Source organism: Strix uralensis, chromosome 30, assembly GCF_047716275.1.
Source record: "Strix uralensis isolate ZFMK-TIS-50842 chromosome 30, bStrUra1, whole genome shotgun sequence".
NCBI classification, from domain to species: Eukaryota; Metazoa; Chordata; class Aves; order Strigiformes; family Strigidae; genus Strix; species Strix uralensis.
The window spans coordinates 800,442-818,078 of NC_134001.1; the positions used below are offsets into that span (position 1 = coordinate 800,442).

Below are 17,637 nucleotides of genomic sequence, written 5' to 3' on the forward strand. Positions count from 1 at the left end.
TTACACACATAAAACACCCACCCAAACCTCTCTCTGCTGAAGTAGGTGCCAACTTCGAAAACTGTTGCTATAAGAACAATACTTCAGCTTATGAATTTAGTGGCAAAACTACAGGGACACATACATGATGGTTTTTCTGAAGCCCTTAGAGACTGCTAGAGCTAGATAGAACATACGCCTGTGCTTTTGGGGTGAAGTCGTGAAGAATTCTGCTGCCACCTGCCTTCCACACTGGAGAATTCCAGTTAACTAACTCGGATAAAAACCACGGGAACGGACAGATTCCAGCCCACAACAGCCACACCACTGGATTATAACCCAGCATACCACTAGGGAGAGGCTTAATTCTTTCCACTACAAATAAAAAATGCACTGCGATCCTTTCTAGTTCCAATTCCTAGCCTATGCTCAGTTTTCTCACATTCTTGCATTCATTTCAGAACTAAAGACACCAGGAAAAAGGTATGCTTACACAAAATCCAATCCCCGTAACTCTCATTGGACTGAACAGCTTTAGAATTCCAGGCACTGAAGTGGATTTCTGGACTGCTCAACAGGGATCTCTTTAAGAATAAAGCCCAGCAGAAACCTGTCTGAATTCAAATCTTTACAAGTCCAACAGCTTTGGAGCTCTGCTGTTCCAAAGCCACTTTTGCTTCCTTTGAGGTTATTTGCACAGACTGGAAGAGGGGAACAACCTCAAAATCACTCATTTCTTTCAAGTATCCTGACAGAGAGTAAATTGTCCAAAGGAGCAGAGCTACCAGCATCCCCGCAGGTGGCGAGACTATTTGCATTCCGTCCTTACTAAGCACCAGTAACCCCAGAGGATAAATGATCAGGTGCCCAAGCTAGAGAAAAAAGCTCCGTGTTTACATCCTATCAATATTCAGCCACAAGGCAGAAATCCACAGACCATCAGCAATATTGCTCACTTTGCTGCTCATCTGGCAGCACAGACACATCCATACTGAAATACAGAGAGTTGCTTCCCACTGGAAAAGGGAGAGCCCTGAGCTCTCTAAAGGTGCATGGACCCATCAGCACAGAAAGAAGTGCTCCTCTACCTCCTTCGCTTGGCCAAGTATTGGGCTGTCAGCAGTCACAGCGCTCGCTGCGCTGCCCAAGGCAGAGCCTCTGTAACACCTGGTTGCACTCAAACACCCAGCTAGGAACCAAGGAACATATTAAGTTAAAGGACAGCTGGATTACATTGGTTTCTCCTCATCTACTCATAACTTCTTGTTTATTGTAATGCCGCTTGTAATTCAACCTCCCACGAACAAGGTAACAGTCACTGGCAAACAACGAACAGCCCCAAGAAGCTGTTGCATCCTGCACTGCAGTCCCTTGCCATGGACTGAACACAGACTGCCATGTACTGCCAGAAAGGAAAGGCTGTGCTGGCAATACTGGGAATAACAGGAGAGGAAACCACGGCACCCCGCAGGCAACATTCTGCCCTGACAGTTCTGATCACATCGTTAAGTCCTAGAAAAACAGAAACCATGAAAAAGTCCCCGGAGTCTGAAAAGACACGAATGAAAAATTCTTGAAAACCCACACAATACAGCCCAAACTAGTCAGGCGTGGGGGACTGTACACTTTGGGAATGTTGGGTTCTGTTATTTACCTGTTCTTTATTAGGACAGAGCACCCCATCATCGCCCCAGATTAATGCTGACTGAAAACACTGGCAGTGGGCTTTAGTTCTGATCTACCCAACAGAAGATCACTTAGAAGACAATGTCGCTGCAATAAAGATCAACTTCACACGGCACAAGACTCATTGTCCCTCTACTACTTCTGAGTATAAAATCAGCATTACAGCCTCTAGAACTGCCATTTCATTGTAGGAGAAATTGTTCCCGCGTAAATCAAATCACCTTATTTGTTAAAATGCTTTGAAAAATAATTAAGGAATGACACCTTCTGACCAGAAAGGATATTGAGCTTTAACAGTACAGAAACAGCACATCAGGAGACAAGGTCTCCTAGGATATTACTGATCAACTCAGAAACCTGAGACAAGACAGAAATACTTGGAAGGACTCAAATATGTTTTAATTATTTATGCTCTGCCTGTAATAACTGAAACAGACTCAAATACTATTCCTTATTTGAAGACAAGGCATATAAGATGTATATGACCTTTACAATAATGATAAAAACCCCAAATATGAGTCTGGACTTACACACTTTTCCCATTCTGACATCTAGAACACATTTTCTTAACTCCCCCCTCCTCCCTCTAGATACTTGGAGGAAAAAAAGAAGTCACACACACCTGGCTGAAATTATTACAGCCTTACAAAGCAATACACTCTATGTTTATGTAAACTCTGGCAGTGACTGTCACCTGGCAGTTTAGGATATTTGTAACCATTCTATGATTAAGCTGCTCCAAGCTGGCAATTAGCCTCATTCACAGAAGGCTGATGCTCCCAATCAAGTATCAGTGCAGTGCCACACAACTCACTCCAATCCTATCTATCTCCTCCAAATTAAAAACACACTGAAGATGCTTTTCCTCTTCTCTGTAAAATTCTGATTATTCTTACTGATGAAAAGACTAAGCTCATTAAAAAATATCCAAACAATGCAAACATTAAAGCTTTCTTACCTGCCTCGTGTTTGAGCTTGAAGAAACCAAAGACACATCAGGAGAGAGATCTGTTTTAAAATCTTCCACGCTTCCTGGTGCCGTTCTCTGAAGTGGCTCAGCACCAGCAATACAGGATGGTCTGAAAAAGTCCTCCTTATCCAAATTCGGTTCCATCCTGCGAGATAAAATACAGCCCTTTTTTTGCTTTCTGATCACATGCCATAAAGCTTCTGAAGTCTCTCATACAAGACAAGTCAATCTGAAACTGAGAGCTGCAGTTTCTCTAAGGAGAAAGCTTTCTTTATCCTACTCAAAATTTACACAGCAAGTTCCTGATAGCTGGGAGAGGCTCTGCAGTGGGGTTCACATCATGATGAAACGAGACCAGCCATTCTTCTTCCAATGCAAAGCAACTGTTTACCAGGGAAAAACCCTTACACATATACCACAACCTTGCTAAAACCCGTGTCTGACAAGGAAGAGAGAATTAAAAAAAAACCCCACACCAAACAATCATATTGTTCTGCATCCGCTTCTCCATCATCCCATTATAGCGGCCATTTAGAATAAAAGTTCATTGCAAGAGTAACCCAAACTTCATGGTTATCTCCGCAGGACCTGATAAATAATTGGTATTATAAGTGTAACACAAAGTAGCTGAATACGTGACAGAGTCCAGAAAAATTCTGAAGACTAGCAGATACTTTTAGCTCTTAAGGGGACACCAGAAAATGAGAAGACCTCATGCCAGAGTGCAAGTTAAAGAACTGCTTTTTAGTGATTTTTTCAGTTGTTTTACAGATCAGCAATTCATTTATTCATCCAAAATTTAATGATTTTTGTGCATCTCAGAATCTGGGCAGTGAAAATTTGCTATAGGAAATGGAAGTAAATTGATCCAGTGTTGATAGTAGACAGGTAGATTTCAAAATAATCTTTAAAAAGTGCATTTTATTTCAAAACATTAGTATATTTTGTCTGCCCTTCACTCTCCAGTTGCTTTTTCCTGTGATGTTACAGACGTGGCTTGGCAGCTTTTGCTCTGGATTAAGTTTAACTCCTTGGGCTCGCAGACTACGACAGCAGCTCCCTGGGCTGGTAGACTCCCAGACTGTGGCAGCAAGCACCCCAGCAGCTGGACACCTACCACGTGGCCTCCTGCAGTTTTGAAGCTTTGGCCAGGATGAGTCAATGGTCTCTAATACTACATTCCCATGTCTGTGCTACAGCCATGCAGACACATTTTGTCTCTAAACACTGACGGGGAACACCCGGTGTTCATTAAAGCAGCAGACAGAGCAGGGCTGGTTCAAAGCCCTTTTGCTCCGAAAAAGCCTTGCCTGTTAAGCAGCCGTAATATTTTTGTTCCCCCCAGCAAAGAACCTGAAGGACACCAGCACTTTGGGGTCAGAACAGTTAACAGCTCAGCCTTCCCACCCAGCTTGTAAAAGGCGGATCCAGGACTTCGTGAAGCCAGACAAACTTCACAAGATGCAAACGAGGTAAAGCGATACATAAACGAGGCGGCAACGTTTAGTTTGATCTACAGGTCTTATTTTTGCCAGACACTACATGAAAACCAGGAACAGCTTGGCCTGAAATACTGCCAAAGCTCGAACAAACACTGAGCTGGGAATAAGCTGCTACTGGAAAGCAACATACCTGTGCTGTGCCGGTCCAGGAGTGTTATTCATCAGCTGCACAAGTCCCGGGGCAAAACTCTTACCAGACCTTGGCAGGAGACATAGCTGTTAGGCAACTGGCAGTTTATATTTTGTTTTAAATATGAGCTTATTTTAGAGTGTGATTGGTCAAGATTTATGATTTTGCATGTTGATACAATGTTCAACGTGTGAATTAAAAGGAAAATGTCTGTTCAAAACCGAGCACGTTTGGGACTGCCCAGCCGGAGATGTTTTGTTTCCTAAGTGGACAGGTTGGAAAGGGAGCTGGTGAAAAAAGGAGATTCATTCCTAGCAGATCTGAACACCGCAGCCATCCTCCAGAAACAAGACCCCGGTGCGCTGCCCACAGGCTACAGTTGCCAAAATGTTTGCGTGTGTCTACAAGTAGGGAATCGGGATTTACAGTTGGTGCTACTGTAATGCTCTGCAATAGAATACATTTCTTCTGGAAGTGTGGAGGCTGCGGGTGTTCAGTGTAGTGTTTGAAGTAGAAATAGGGAATCTTACTCCTCTTTGCGTTTAGCATTTTTACACAGCTATGGCTACGTAAACTCTTGACGGACGCTCATAGAACTCAGGGGGGGAATTTTACCTGGTGCCAGAGTGATGTTGCTCTGGAGGAGAGTGAAGTGCCTCGGCAGCGCGTGTTTCTGCCCAGATCGCTGCCTTCCCTGGGGTCAGTGCTTGAAGGCCGTCAAGAGAGGGGAAATGTCGTGGGAGTCTAACACAGCTCCCTTCGTCCACCCGCTTGCTCCGAGCAGTTTTCCGAGATTAACTCGTCTGTTCCCACGTGAAGGGACACTGGTCAGGATTTAAATGGAGCTTTGACCCGTGAACGCATTGTGGCTTGAGGAAAACGCACTGTGCTGCGGTACCTTGGCTGTAACTGCTGGGCTCTGGGTCTAGTCCTGCTCCTGCTGCCGTCAGCAGCACCCCTGGCTGCCGTGTCTCTGCTCTTGAAGGGCAGCAAGGAAGTGTTTCACTGAGCGTATGTGAAAAAAAAAAAAGTAACAGAGGACATGGATTCCTTAAGCAGCACATTAACCAGCTCCCATTTCCTGGTTGCACGTACTGTAGTCTTGTTCACCTCGCTGCTCTGCACGCAAGTGCTTGTCCCCTTCAGGGCCCAAGAGCCATCGCACTCTCTCTGCGATGCTCTCAGTACTCTTTGTGCTCCACAACAAAAGTCTGACGGAAGATGAATTTTTTTTACCGGTGATCTAATGTTAATCTTCTGGTCGTTGCTTCGGCTTGGGATTGCAAGAAGGGGAAGAGAGTGACAGAGGGAATCCCTGGAGATTTTAAAGGCACCTGATTGTTTGAATCTGTGCAAACGAGCATCCAAAAATGAGTCAGCTCTGGCTGGGTACCTGGAAAAAGCTTGACAGAAAGCAGCACTTCACCATCTGATGTTTTGCTGTTCCTTAGCACCACCTGAATGTCGGTGCTGGGGCCTGAGGAAAATTGTTTCTCTCACTCTCAGGGAGAGAGGGTCTAAGGGGATGGAGGAAAACTTGGAATTCAGTGGAGCACTGACTCGCCATCAGGGTTATACAGACTAGAATACTGATGCTCTTCTACTGCTGTGTTACAAACACCCAAACATTTAGATCATCAGCAACCAGCCCCTGAGGGCATCGAGGGGCAGGTTTACAAAACGAAGCGTCCGGTGGGCCCGTGCTCAGCACGCTGTGCCAGAGGGCTCCGAAACTGCCGCCCTGGTATTGCCCTGCTCCTGACCCCCGAGCGGCTCCCAGTACGCGGAGCCCCGTTGGGCTGGAGTCCATGACTTTGGCAAGCAGAAAGCCACCCCCCGAAAGCCTGCCTGCCCTGTGCCCGCCACGGCAGTAGCTGTGCTGTCATCGAGGTCTGTTTGGTTTTGCCGCCCGCATGGCTGCAAGCAGAGTAGGAGATGTGGCCCCTCTCGGTCGTCTTTTACTGTTCATCCTCTGCAGTGATTGTTGCTGTTTCCATGGCTCCTTTGCACTGTTATTTTGGGAACCTGTGTTTTCTCGTAAGACAAAATCACAGAGGGTTCAGAACTGGAAATCCCATTTATCCTGTCTCCGCTGCATTCCAGTTGGTGTATCTGCAGTTCATGCCAGTGTTTTGGGGAGTGTTTCATACTGATCATGGCCCACGTTCTCACGAAGGAACAGGCCAGGACACGTGATGCTGCTTCACGTCTGACTGTTGGTGTTAAACGGGATATGCAGGATCCCGTAGCAAGTGTCTCGGGCAGCTCAATCTCTGCAGAGGGGCGAGAGGAGAACACACAGATTCTGTTCAGTGCCAGAAGCTATGAATGTGCTATTCAGCCATGAGCTGCATGGCCAGATGGTACATACAGGAAGAGTGGAGTCTGACCAGACAGCTGTTGCATCTAAAGACCAAAGAAGGTGGTGTTGTAATGAAGGACTCCTTCCCACCGTGAATGAGTAGTGAAGGCAAGTTTAGAGCGATGATTGGTGCAGCAGATACTTGGGAGGATCAAGTGTGCAGTGCCCGTCTAACCACAAGTGAGTCTTCTGGAACAGGCAGAGCACTGGCTGGGACTCATCCCTGCGGTAGGACGGTGACTGGTCTGGTCTGTGGGAACACTTCTTGAGTGGACGCAGAGCTCACCGATACGCTTGCCAAACTGGCAGACGAGGTCCCTTCCTCACCGCCTGCTGCCCTGTGTAGAGCTAAGTGCTCTCCCCGCAGCGTTTCTTCCTCGATGCTGTCGTTGGCCATCTGAAGAATTCGAGGTTATCGTTGGCTGCGTCTCTGGTGCATCCCAGTGGGGTAAGCCATGAACCGCATCAAGGTGGAGGAAGAGCAGCCGGACTACCCAACAATCCTCTGCGTCGTGCTACGTTTCTTTTCTGCTTTTCTGCTTTGCGGCAGGGTTACAGCTTCTAGGCCAGGACTTGTCCCCCCCCATGGCTGGCAACAGGCGTAGGTTTGTTCCCTTACGGCCCCGCTTCACCCTCGGGCAGCCTTTGGGGCTCCTCGCCCCAGAAGAGCGTGCTGCCTTTTTGAGCGCCCAGGGGCGAGGGAGGCCGTGCCCGGCGAGCGGGGGGTGCCGGAGAGGGGCCAAGCCGGGCTGCCGAGCCTTGGGAGGGACAGCGGGCTCAGCGCTGCTCGCCGCCGCCCAGACGCCTTCGCGCGGGACAGCTGGTCCCGGGCCGGGGCAGCGGGATGCGCAGCGCCGGTGGCTGCTCGCCGGGCTGTGCCGGGCAGCTCGCTGGCCGCAGCAAGGGCGAGAGGAATGCCCTGTCTCCCCGGGGGAATGTTTCACCCCGGTTCTAGCGACGCGCCCCACGGCTGTCCTGACACTGCTTCCAGGGGAAGGTGCGCCTCGGTGCTCCGCAAGAGCGTGCTGTAAACACAGGTTTAGCAAAGCCAGTCACTGCTGTCATTGCGTTTGGCCTCGCTGTGCATCCCCTCCGAGCCTGACTAACGTGGGGTTGTGTCCTGGGTAATGCTGAAACAGATTCTTCCCTTTTCTAAAGTAGTTTCTTTCTGTGAGTCTTCCATTCCCTCACTCACATCAGCTTGCTGATTGGGCTGAAATAGGAGCCGGTTGTGGAGCTGATTTTCCCCTTGATATACGGGACCCTCCAGAATGACGGCTGTGGAAGAAGACAAACGCTGCTGAACAGAAGGCGACTTAGGACCCTCTACTACAAGATCTGTTCTGCGGCATTTGCAGTCTCTGGCAGCAGGAAATACTAGTTCTGCTATTTCTACTTGTCTGTTTTTACACAGAGGAGCAAGTCCTACCTGGCTACGGCAGCGCTGCGTTACGCAGCACAGTCCGGCTCTGCGCTCCCAGGGCCTGTCACACCATCGCACTGGGGATTCGGCAGCATTTCGGGGCTCCACGGCCAGTTTTGGGGATGTGCGGGTGGACCATGGCAGGACGGCGCGGGGGGGCCCGCGGGAGCGGTTTGTCCGTCCTGCTGCCGCCCAGAGCCCGAGCGCGCCCCCCCGGCACCGGCACTCCCCGCCCTACAGCGGCCTCGCCGCTCCCCCGTGCGCCCCCGGGGTCCCTCCAGAAAACCTTCTTCATTCAGCTGAAAAAGGACCATCGGAGCCGCCCGGGGCCCTTCTCCGGGGCCGAAACGGAGCCCGACACCCCCGGGCGGGGCTAATGAACCCCCGCGCCTCGGCCGCGCCGCGGGCAGAGGGTGCTCGGCGCCGGCTGCCCTCAGCTCCCCGCAGAGCCGGGACCATCCCCAGCCGGGGGGGCCGCAGGCTGCTGGCGCCTTCCCCCGCCAGCCCAGCCCTCCCCGCAGAGATCCCGCACCCCAAACGCTGCTGCTGCTCCCGGCACATCGCGGGGGAATAAAACAACAGCGGGTCCGTCGCAGGGGCCGTAAATACCCGGGGTGGGGGCCGCTTCTCGGCGCCTATTTAACTCGCCAGGTGTCTTTAGTTAAACTCGCCGTTGTGTTTCCATCTCCCCCCGCCCCCCCTCTGTTTCAGCTCCGCCTGACGAGAGATGCGAGACGCGTCGCGGGGTCCCAGGAAAGCAAACGGAGACTGGTCCGTCCGTGCCTAAACACGGTCCGTTTGGGAAAAGGGAATTCTGCTCTCGCGCAGCTGGAGGGAAGGAGAAGCCCCGTGTTCTTCTCCCCCTAAAAGCGCTGATCCTTGTTTCAAAGCCTCGAGCCGGTTCTGCAGGACCGTCACTGAGCGAGGGGCGGGGCCGAGCCCCGGGAAATCCGGGGCGTCCCCAGCCAGTCCCTCGTGTGTGCCGCGCTAAACCCGGTCTAAGCCCGGACGGCACCGCGCTGGAATTCAGTCCTGACGTGCCCAGCAGCCGCTGCCACGGCGAGGCAAGCAGGGCTTGGGGGGGTTTTCTGGCCGCGACCAGGCACGGCGGGCAGAGCGGGGGGGCCGGGGACACCGCCGGACACCCCGGCCCGCCCCACACCCCCGCCGACCCCCATCTCGTCACCGCAGGGAGCCAATATCCTCATCAATGACAGCGGGGAGGTGAAGCTGGGTGAGGGGGGGGGGGGGGGGGCGAGGGGGGGAACAGGGGGGGCTATGGGCGGTGGGGGGCTGTGGGGGGGCACTGGGGTATGTGTGCTGGAGCTCAGATACCTGAGTCCCCTCCCTTTTTGGGGGGGGGCTGGGGGGGGTCTAGGCTCTGGAGGGCGGTCTGAGGGCCCCCCAATTCCCTCACACCCCCCCACACCCCCCCCCCTCCAGCCGATTTCGGGATCGCGGCGCAGATCAGCGCGACCTTCGCCCGGCGCATGTCCTTCATCGGCACCCCGTATTGGTGAGGGGGGGGGCAAGATTTTGGGGGGGGTCTTGAGGGTTTGGGGAGGTCGAACCTTGTGTGTCCCCCCCAGGATGGCCCCCGAAGTGGCAGCGGTGGAGCTGAAAGGGGGGTACAACGAGCTCTGCGACGTCTGGTCGGTGGGGATCACCGCCGTCGAGCTGGCCGAGCTGCAGCCCCCCATGTTCGACGTGCACCCCCTGCGGTAAGCGGGGACCCCCCCACACCCCCCCAGCACCCAGAAGTGGGGAGGGGGGTCCCCCTGACAAGCCCCCCCCTCTCTCCTCCCTCCCCTCCCCAGGGTGCTGTTCCTCATGTCCAAGAGCGGGTACCAACCCCCCAAACTGAAGGACAAGATCAAGTGGTGAGGGGGGGGGATTTTGGGGGGGGGATTTGGGGGGCGACATTAGGGCCCCCCCCTGTGAAGTGGGGGGGCCCTCAGCTCCCCACCCCTCTCCCAGATCCCCCCCCTTCCACAACTTCGTCAAGGTGACGCTCACCAAGAACCCCAAGAAACGACCCAGCGCCGCCAAGATGCTCAGCGTGAGCCCCCCCCCCGGGGACACCTGGGGACCCCCAAACGCGGGGGGGGACACGGAGCCCCCCCCCCCTTTGTCCTGTCCCCAGCGCCAGCTCTTGGCCGCGGCGTCCCAGTTCTGTCCCGTCCCACCCCCCCCCCCCGCTCTCTAGCAGCCTTGTCCCCCTCCTGTCCCCACAGCCCCATCCCTAAATGTGTCCCTGTCCCCCTCTCTGTCCCCGTTCCTGTCCCCGTGTCCCCGTGTCTCCACATCCCCGTTCTTGTCCCCGTGTCCCCGTCCCCATGTTCCCATGTCCCCGTGTCCCCATCCTCACATCCCCGTCCCTTTCCCCGTGTCCACCCCCCCCCCTGCATGTCCCCCCCGACCTGGCCGTCTGCTGCTTCGTGCCGGAGCAGTCGCTCTCGGTGCGGGCGCTGCAGGAGATGTTGGCCAACAGCTCCGAGACCGGCGCCGAGGTGGGTTTGGGGGTCCCCGGGGGGGTTTGGGGGGCCCCGGGAGGGGGTTTGGGGGGTCCTAAAGGGCTCCCAACCCCCGCTGACCCCCCTTCTTCTCTCCCCCCGCCCACCCCAGGGCGTCGATCTGGATAAGTGGGTAGGTGTCACCGTGGTGCAGTGACCCCCCCCCACCTTCCTCCTGGCCCCCAAGGGTGCCCAGGTCCCCTTGGGGTCCTCCTGCCACCCCCTTGTCCCCCAACGGTCCCCATGTCCCCTTGGGGTCCTCCTGACACCCCCATGTCCCCTGAGGATCTCCATGTCCCCTCAGGGTGCTCCTTGCATTCCCCCATGTCCCCCAAAGGTCCTCTTGACACCCCCTTGTCCCCCAACGGTCCCCATTTCCCCTTGGGGTGCTCTTGACACCCCCATGTCCCCCGAGGGTCTTCATGTCCCCTCAGGGTGCTCCTGGCATCCCCCCATGTCCCCTTGGGATCCTTCTGACACCCCCATGTCCCCTTAGGGTGCTCCTGTCACCCCCCCCTTGTCCCCCGAGGGTTCCCACGCTCCCTTAGGGACCCCCCCAGTCCCCCTGTGTCCTCCCTGTACCCACGGGGGGGGGGAAGTGTCGGGGGGGGGGCACACACGTGTGCAAGCCACAGCCGCTCCCCTGCACCCCAGGGGGACCCCAGGGACCCCTATGGCCACCTCAGGGACCCCGCCGAGACCCCCCACAGTGGGGTCCAGGGGGGCCTTACCACGAGTGTTTTTTAAAGCCACCCCGGGGAGGGGGTGGGGGTGTCTCTCTTTCTAACCCCAATTTTGTAGCGGCTCATCCCTCCTGGGGAGGTGGGGGGGGGACACGGGGAGGGGGGGACATGGGGGCTGTTGCTGTTGGTGCGGGTGCCGGCCCCAAAGAAACCCCCCGGGAAACGGCCACGTGTGGTGTCAGTCTGTGCCCCCCGCGCCGCCACGGGGACACATGGACACGGGGACACACGGCCACAGGGACACACGGCACCCATGGACCCACAGCACCCACAAATCCATTGACCCACAGTCCCACAGCACCCATGGACTGCACGGTCCCACAGCACCCACGGCCCCACAGCACCGCAGAACTGTGGTCCCATGGCCCCCACAGTCCCACGGTCCCCTGGCATCTACATCAGCACCCACAGCACCCACGGTCCCACCGTCCCCTGGCACCCACGTCACCCACAGACCCGCCACGCCATGGCCACGATGGCCCCATGGCAGGAGGCCGTACGGGTGCCGTGGGGCCGGATGTTGTGCCATGGGGCCATACGGGGGGGTGCATTGTGCTGGGGGGGCCGTATGGGGTGTCACGGGGATGTACGAGCAGCTCCAGAGCGAGTGGAGCCGCCAGAGCCCCGACCTCAGCAAGTGCGGGGAGCTCCTGGGGCGCCTCAAGGTGCGGGGGGGGCCGGGGCAGGGGCTGAGGGGGGGGCTCTGGGGCTGAGGGGGGATCCTGAGGATGGGGGGGGGGGCAGGGCAGGGGCTGAGGGGGGGCTCTGGGGTTGGAAATGGAGCACACCTGTGTGCCTGGGGGGTGCTGCATGGTGGGGACAATGACTCAACGGGGACCATTGCCGCTGGGTGCTGCGGGGGGGGCTGGCGTCCATCCCCCCTGGGCTGCACTGCCGCCTCGAGCACCGTGGGCGGCTGCGGGATGCTGCCCACCGCCTCCACACGCTGGCCTGGGGGAGACGCTGAGCCCCTGCCATGTCCCCGGTGTCACCGGCTGTCCCCCTCCTCCTGAAAAAGGTCCTGTGGGTCCCCAGGGTGCAGCAGAGACATTTGTGGGGTCCTGGACGGCGTTGGGACGTTCAATGTGGGGCAGAAGGTCCCTTTATGGGGTGCTGGGGGGCTCAGGAAGGTTCCTGGCAGGCAACAGGTGTTGTGGGAGGATACTGGACCCGCACAACTCTATGAGAGTTATAACAAGCAAAGCCGTTTATTCTTCCAATAGTACATACTTATGCTCTCGCCAAAGCTCTTACTTCATAATTAGCAAATCAGCAATTAGACAGCTATCAACCTTTTCTCCTATCAGCATAACACCCCTCTGACACGCGCTGTGCAGACCAATCAACTTCTTGTTCACGCGCTGTTCACGCGGCGGTAACTTCTCACAGTTCAGTACTTTTCCACAGTTCAGCGTTGCAGCTGTCTGTTGTTTTCCCCTGCCACCTTGGCATAGCTCAGCAGTCTCTTATCTTTCTCCCAAGGCCTGTTTTTCATCAAAGCCTGGCTGTTTCTCAGAGGCTGTGCAAGGCTGACAGGCCGATGCCTCCCACAAACAGGGACCTCCATGGGGTGCTGGGGGGCTCAGGCAGATCCCTGGGGGTCAACAGGGACCTTCATTGGGTGCTGGGGGGCTCTGGCAGGTCCCTGGGGGTCAACAGGGACCTTCATGGGGGGGCTCTGGCAGGTCCCTGGGTGTTAAAAGATTTCCCCAGACTGCAGGTACCTCTGGGCTGGCTTTATTAACAACTCAGAGCTGGGCCAGCACCTCAGGGAGTGGCCACAGCTCACAAAAAGCGCCCTCTCTGTGTACGACATAACATACAATACAAAGAGTCTCTGGGGAGTTTCCAGGCACTTCCAGCTCTCAATTCATCACCCATTTCAAAAGTCCATTGTATTCCACAGTTTCAGCTGGTTCTGACCGTGCCGTTCCAATTCCCCTTCGGACACCACCGCTCACTGCTGCAGTCTTCGGCCGTCGTGGTTACTTATCTTCAGGATTGTTCCTAGAGCACCTGTGCTCTATAAAACAGTATCTGTTTATTAATTATTCCTGCTATTAATAACATCCTAAGAGAAAAGAGTTTTCTAAAGCTTGTGCCTTTTACAACGGCCCGGCCAGGCCGAGGCCGCAGCTTGTCCCCGTGTAGACCAATGCCGCCTCTTCCTCCTCCTCCTCCTCCTCTTCCTCCTGGCAGATGATGGTGACGGCGCTGGCGGGATCTGGTGTCACCGGCTGCAAACACGCCTGGAAGGACACAGGGGACAGAGGTGACACAGGGACATCCCTGCCCCGGCGGTATCTGAAACATCCCCGCGGCTGCACCGCCGCCGTCACCCGCCGCCATCACCCGGCGGCATCACCCGGCGGCACCCACCAGCTTGAGCCGCTCCTCAGAGACGAGGCTGTCGCGGCGCAGCTGCTCCACCAGCCCCTCCATGGCCGCCAGCCGAGCGCGGTGCCGCCGCCGCCGCTGCTGCAGCACCTTCACCTTCCGCTGCAGCACCATGGCCACGGCCACCAGCTCCTCGGTGCTCAGCTCATCTGGCGGCGACAACGGCGCTGGGGCCGCTCGGGACACGATGGGGACGGTGGAAACGATGGGCACAGTTAAAGCCGACGAAACGACCGTTTCAGGAGCGGCCACGGCTTCAAAATACGGCAGCGCCGGCGTGGCGGGAGGTTGGGGGGGCACCTGGGTGATGATGGTGTGGCCAGGGACCACCTCGGGGTTGTCCCCAGGTTTTGTCACACCCGGTTCTGGGCTGGTGGATTTGGGGACGAGGGGTTGGGCCGGCAGCACTGGCTCCGCACCGCTGAGGGGCTGCTTAGGCTGGGTGCTGAGTTTCTCCTGTTTCTGTCAAAAAAAACAAAACAAAACAAATTCTAATTTCTGGACATTCTGGCAGCAATAAGGCAGAGCAGGGGATGAGCAGCAACGCAGGTTTCTCCCCCAAAACACACATTTTGGGGACAAAAGCCACCCTGAGGTGACACACCACCGCTCCAGACCCTTCCGGGGAGCTTCGAAATCACGGCGGGGACACACCTCGAGGACCCTCTGTGGAGCTTCCAGATCCCTCCGGGACAACCCACCACCCCTCAAAGAGCTTCACACTCCTTCTGAGGGGCCTTCCAGAACCTTCTAGATTCCTCCAGAACCTTCTAGAGTCGCCCAGAACCTCCTGGGGACCCCCAAGACGCTCCCAATGGATCCCCGAAATGCTTCTAAGGGACCTTTCCCTCTCCCAGCCCCTTCTGGGGGAGCTCCTAGATGGTTCTAGAACCTTTAGAGGGGGTTCTAGACTGTTCTAGATGCTTCCAGGGAGCAGGGTCTCACCGTGGGGCTGCAGGGGAAGATGGTGGGGACAGCGTCGGGCCGCAGGTAGCGCACGCCCCAGCGGTACTGGAAGCAGGAGGGCTCGAAGTGGTCGCTGCAGAGGTGCTGGTGGCGGGTGGGCAGCCAGTTCTCCCGGCGCATCTGTGCCAGCCACCGGCGCAACCGCGGCGCGTCGTGCAGCGGGAACCTGGGGGGCGAACGGGGTGTTTGGGGGGGGATCCCCACATCCCCAGTCTCCAAGAGACCCAAAGGGCCCCGGTTTAGGCTGCCCCACGGCAGGGTCTTTTCCCCACCACCATCACCACACACACCCTGGGGGCTTCCCGCCCCTCCTCAAAGAGCTCACTTGGCCCTTCCACAGGCCCCACTGAGGTTCAAGTTTTGGCTCAGGCTCAGGGCAAGGCCCAGACCCCACCCACGGCCCACTGAGGTTCAGGTTCAGGCTCAGGTCCCAGCACACTCAGGTTCAGGCTCAGGCTAAAGCTCAGGCCGAGGACCAGACCCTGCCCAGGCCCCACTCAGGTTCAAGGCTCAGGCTCAAGCCTAGGTCCAGAGCCCACTCAGGTTTATATCCAGGTCCAGGCCCCACTCAAGTTCAGGCTCAAGCTCAGACCCAGACCCTGCCCTGGCCCCATTCAGGCTCAGGCTCAAACTCAGGCCTAAGCCCAGACCCTGCCCAGGCCCCACTCAGGTTCAGGCTCAAGCCCAGACCCAGACCCCACTCAGGCTCACACTCTGGCCCAGGCCCACTCCGACTCAGGCTCAAACTCAAGCCTCGGCCCAGCCCCTGCCCAGGCCCCTCCCCCGTGGGCGTGGCTCAGAGCAGAGGCCACCCCCCCGCCCCTCCTCGCCCCGCCCGGGCTCCCCGGTACCGACTTGTAGAAGCTGAGGCGGCGGCCGGGCGGCCGGGTCTGTCCCGCCGCGTTGGAGCAGTGCGGGGCGCGGCAGTACTTGGGCATGGCCGCTGCCGGCTCACGTGACGCTGCGCCGTGTTACGTCAGCACGCACGTACGTCACGATGGCAATGCGTGGCGCCCCCCCACTGCCTTCCCCGCGGCCACGCATGTGCACTGAGGAAGCGGGAGGCGCCGCGGCCTCCACGCCGGGGCAGGAGCGGGGGGACCCCCGCGGGGCTCCCCAGAGCCGGGCCGGCCCCATTCTCCCGGGACGGTTCTCGCAACCGTTAAGAACCGCCTTCGCCTCCCGCCGTGACCCAATTACCTCCGGCGGCCACGGCCGGGCCGGTTGGGCCGGGCCCGCGGGGCTCGAACCCGCGGACATACGGGAGCGAGGGGGCGGGGTCAGCGCCGGCCGGCGGGCCGCTATTGGCCGAGCGCGGCGTGGAGTGACAAGAATGCGCGGGGCGGAGCCTAGCCGCGCGGCGCCGCGCTGCCATTGGGCGAGGCGGGGGAGGCGGGCGGTGAGCGGCGTGGGCGGTGGCCAATAGGGACGGGACGCCGGCTTTCCGCGCGCAGTTCGGAGCAGGAGCGAGCGGCGGCAGCCCGGAGCCATGGCGGCGGCGGGCGGCGGGGCTCACGGCGGCACCGGCACCGGCACCGGGCCCGGCTCGCCTCCGATCTTCAGCCTGGGGCGGCGATCGCGGTACCAAGGCCCGGAAGAGGCGGTGAGGGGCGCGCGGGGCGGGCGGCCGTTGGCCGGGGGGGCGGGAGAAGGGCGGGGCCTCCCCGTGAGGGTGAGAGAGGGCCCCCACGGGGATGGGGGGGACACACGCAGGGTGGGACACAGAGAGGCCCTCGGGTGCTGCCCCAGGGCCACCCGTGCGGGCTCGGGGCCCCATCCGGGGCCTCCCCCCCGCCCCCATCTGCCCCCCGCCTCCTCCAGCCCGGGGGTCCCCTCGTTCTCTCCCCCAGGTGACGCTGGAGAAGGTGCTGGGAGTCACCGCCCAGACCAGTAACGGCTTGGCCTGCGACCCGGCCACGGGGCTGGTCGCCTACCCCGCCGGGTGAGACTGACTGCGAAAAACAGACTCTACAAATCGAATAGAGTTATACAGCAGGTATGTTTACTCCGGCCGGGGTGCAAGGGGATTTCTCCACAAAGCTTGCACACCCACAGCACATTTTACCAAAAACTCATCGAGTGTGGATATACATATTCATTGATTACATAACACAAACATCCATATGCATGAGTGAGGCTGGGTTAGCTCTAGAGGCTGGGGTCAGCAGTTTATGTTCTCTTTGCACCTGCCCATTGCCTCCTGGTGGTCGTCTTCTGGGGTCTTTGGGAGGAAGGCTCGTAGTCTTTCTCACCTTGTTTTTTCCCCTGAGCATGCTCAGATTCTCTTAGCCAATTTCTTGAATAACAAAAATGTTTTTCAGCTGGTTTACTCATCCTATCTTATCTAAGAGAACCAATGGAACTTCTACTGTCCGTACATGGCTATCTTTACTCATTACCGAGCCCCAACTAGTTAGAGCACACCTGTTCCTCAAGGACAAAACCAAGGTATTTTGCTGAACACTGCAGCTCTTGGTAGATTTTCACAGCAAACTGCTTTGTTTTGATGGACACAGCAGTCCTTGGTAAAATTCCACAGAACAGTCTGGGCAAGCAGGATTCTTAGCAATATTCAAAAATACTATAAGTAATACTATAACTTGCTAGAAGTAAGTAAATAAGCAAATAAGTCTTAAACCAAGTAATCATTTCCCTGTATCAAGACCCCCCCCCCCCCCGGGACCCCTCCGTTCCCCCCCAGGATCCCAGCTGGGGAAAAACCTCCCCCCTTCCTATCCAGGTGCGTCATCGTCATCCTGAATCCCCGGGAGAACACACAGAGACACATCCTGAACACCTCCAGGTACCCCCAAACACCTCGGGGAGCCCCTCAATACCTCCAGGGACCCCCCAAATACCTCCTGAACACCTCCAGTTACTCCCCAAACACCTCCAGGAACCCCAAACAGATTTCAGATACCCCCCAAATACCCCCTAAACACTCTCAGGTACCCACAAACACCTAC

General features: G+C 57.0%; 4 protein-coding genes and 1 long non-coding RNA gene across 7 annotated transcripts in view; 3 read left to right on the top strand and 2 right to left on the bottom strand.

Annotated features, from left to right (window-relative positions):
* LOC141936005 (uncharacterized) overlaps positions 1 to 17,637 on the bottom strand; it is a 136,662-nt gene that overhangs the window by 95,310 nt on the left and 23,715 nt on the right. The window lies entirely within an intron of this gene.
* The window catches only part of LOC141935999 (kinesin-like protein KIF20B), a 195,723-nt gene that overhangs the window by 41,072 nt on the left and 137,014 nt on the right, over positions 1 to 17,637 (top strand). The window lies entirely within an intron of this gene.
* LOC141935998 (uncharacterized) overlaps positions 1 to 17,637 on the top strand; it is a 37,983-nt gene that overhangs the window by 6,971 nt on the left and 13,375 nt on the right. The gene's annotated exons all lie outside the window — the stretch shown is intronic.
* Positions 9,091 to 11,301, top strand: LOC141935953 (uncharacterized). The gene is made up of 5 exons (XM_074852640.1): positions 9,091 to 9,276; positions 9,496 to 9,568; positions 9,642 to 9,773; positions 9,870 to 9,932; positions 10,030 to 11,301. The coding sequence occupies exons 1-5, from the start codon at positions 9,263 to 9,265 to the stop codon at positions 10,720 to 10,722; spliced, it is 975 nt and encodes a 324-aa protein (XP_074708741.1). The 5' UTR covers positions 9,091 to 9,262; the 3' UTR covers positions 10,723 to 11,301.
* Positions 12,492 to 15,692, bottom strand: LOC141936000 (THAP domain-containing protein 8-like). Of its 2 annotated transcripts, XM_074852732.1 has the most exons (5): positions 15,527 to 15,692; positions 14,651 to 14,837; positions 13,688 to 14,167; positions 13,411 to 13,557; positions 12,492 to 13,331 (listed from the first exon to the last, which is right to left on the bottom strand). In XM_074852732.1, exons 1-4 carry the CDS (start codon positions 15,607 to 15,609, stop codon positions 13,414 to 13,416), a joined length of 894 nt encoding a protein of 297 aa, XP_074708833.1. In that variant the 5' UTR covers positions 15,610 to 15,692; the 3' UTR covers positions 12,492 to 13,331; positions 13,411 to 13,413. The 2 variants fall into 2 exon arrangements, with proteins under 2 accessions (XP_074708833.1, XP_074708832.1); XM_074852731.1 differs by having other exon boundaries at positions 12,492 to 13,557.

What these genes read in the sequence shown, in the direction of transcription:
- LOC141935953 (XM_074852640.1), top strand. An exon ending in TTCATCGGCACCCCGTATTG is followed by an intron (nt 9,569 to 9,641) that starts GTGAGGGGGGGG and finishes TGTCCCCCCCAG; the next exon opens with GATGGCCCCCGAAGTGGCAG. An exon ending in CTGAAGGACAAGATCAAGTG is followed by an intron (nt 9,933 to 10,029) that starts GTGAGGGGGGGG and finishes CCCCTCTCCCAG; the next exon opens with ATCCCCCCCCTTCCACAACT.
- LOC141936000 (XM_074852732.1), bottom strand. Translation starts at nt 15,609, where the DNA reads ATGCCCAAGTACTGCCGCGCCCCGCACTGCTCCAACGCGGCGGGACAG. An exon ending in CGCCGCCTCAGCTTCTACAA is followed by an intron (nt 14,838 to 15,526) that starts GTCGGTACCGGG and finishes TTCGCCCCCCAG; the next exon opens with GTTCCCGCTGCACGACGCGC. An exon ending in TCTTCCCCTGCAGCCCCACG is followed by an intron (nt 14,168 to 14,650) that starts GTGAGACCCTGC and finishes TTTTTTTGACAG; the next exon opens with AAACAGGAGAAACTCAGCAC.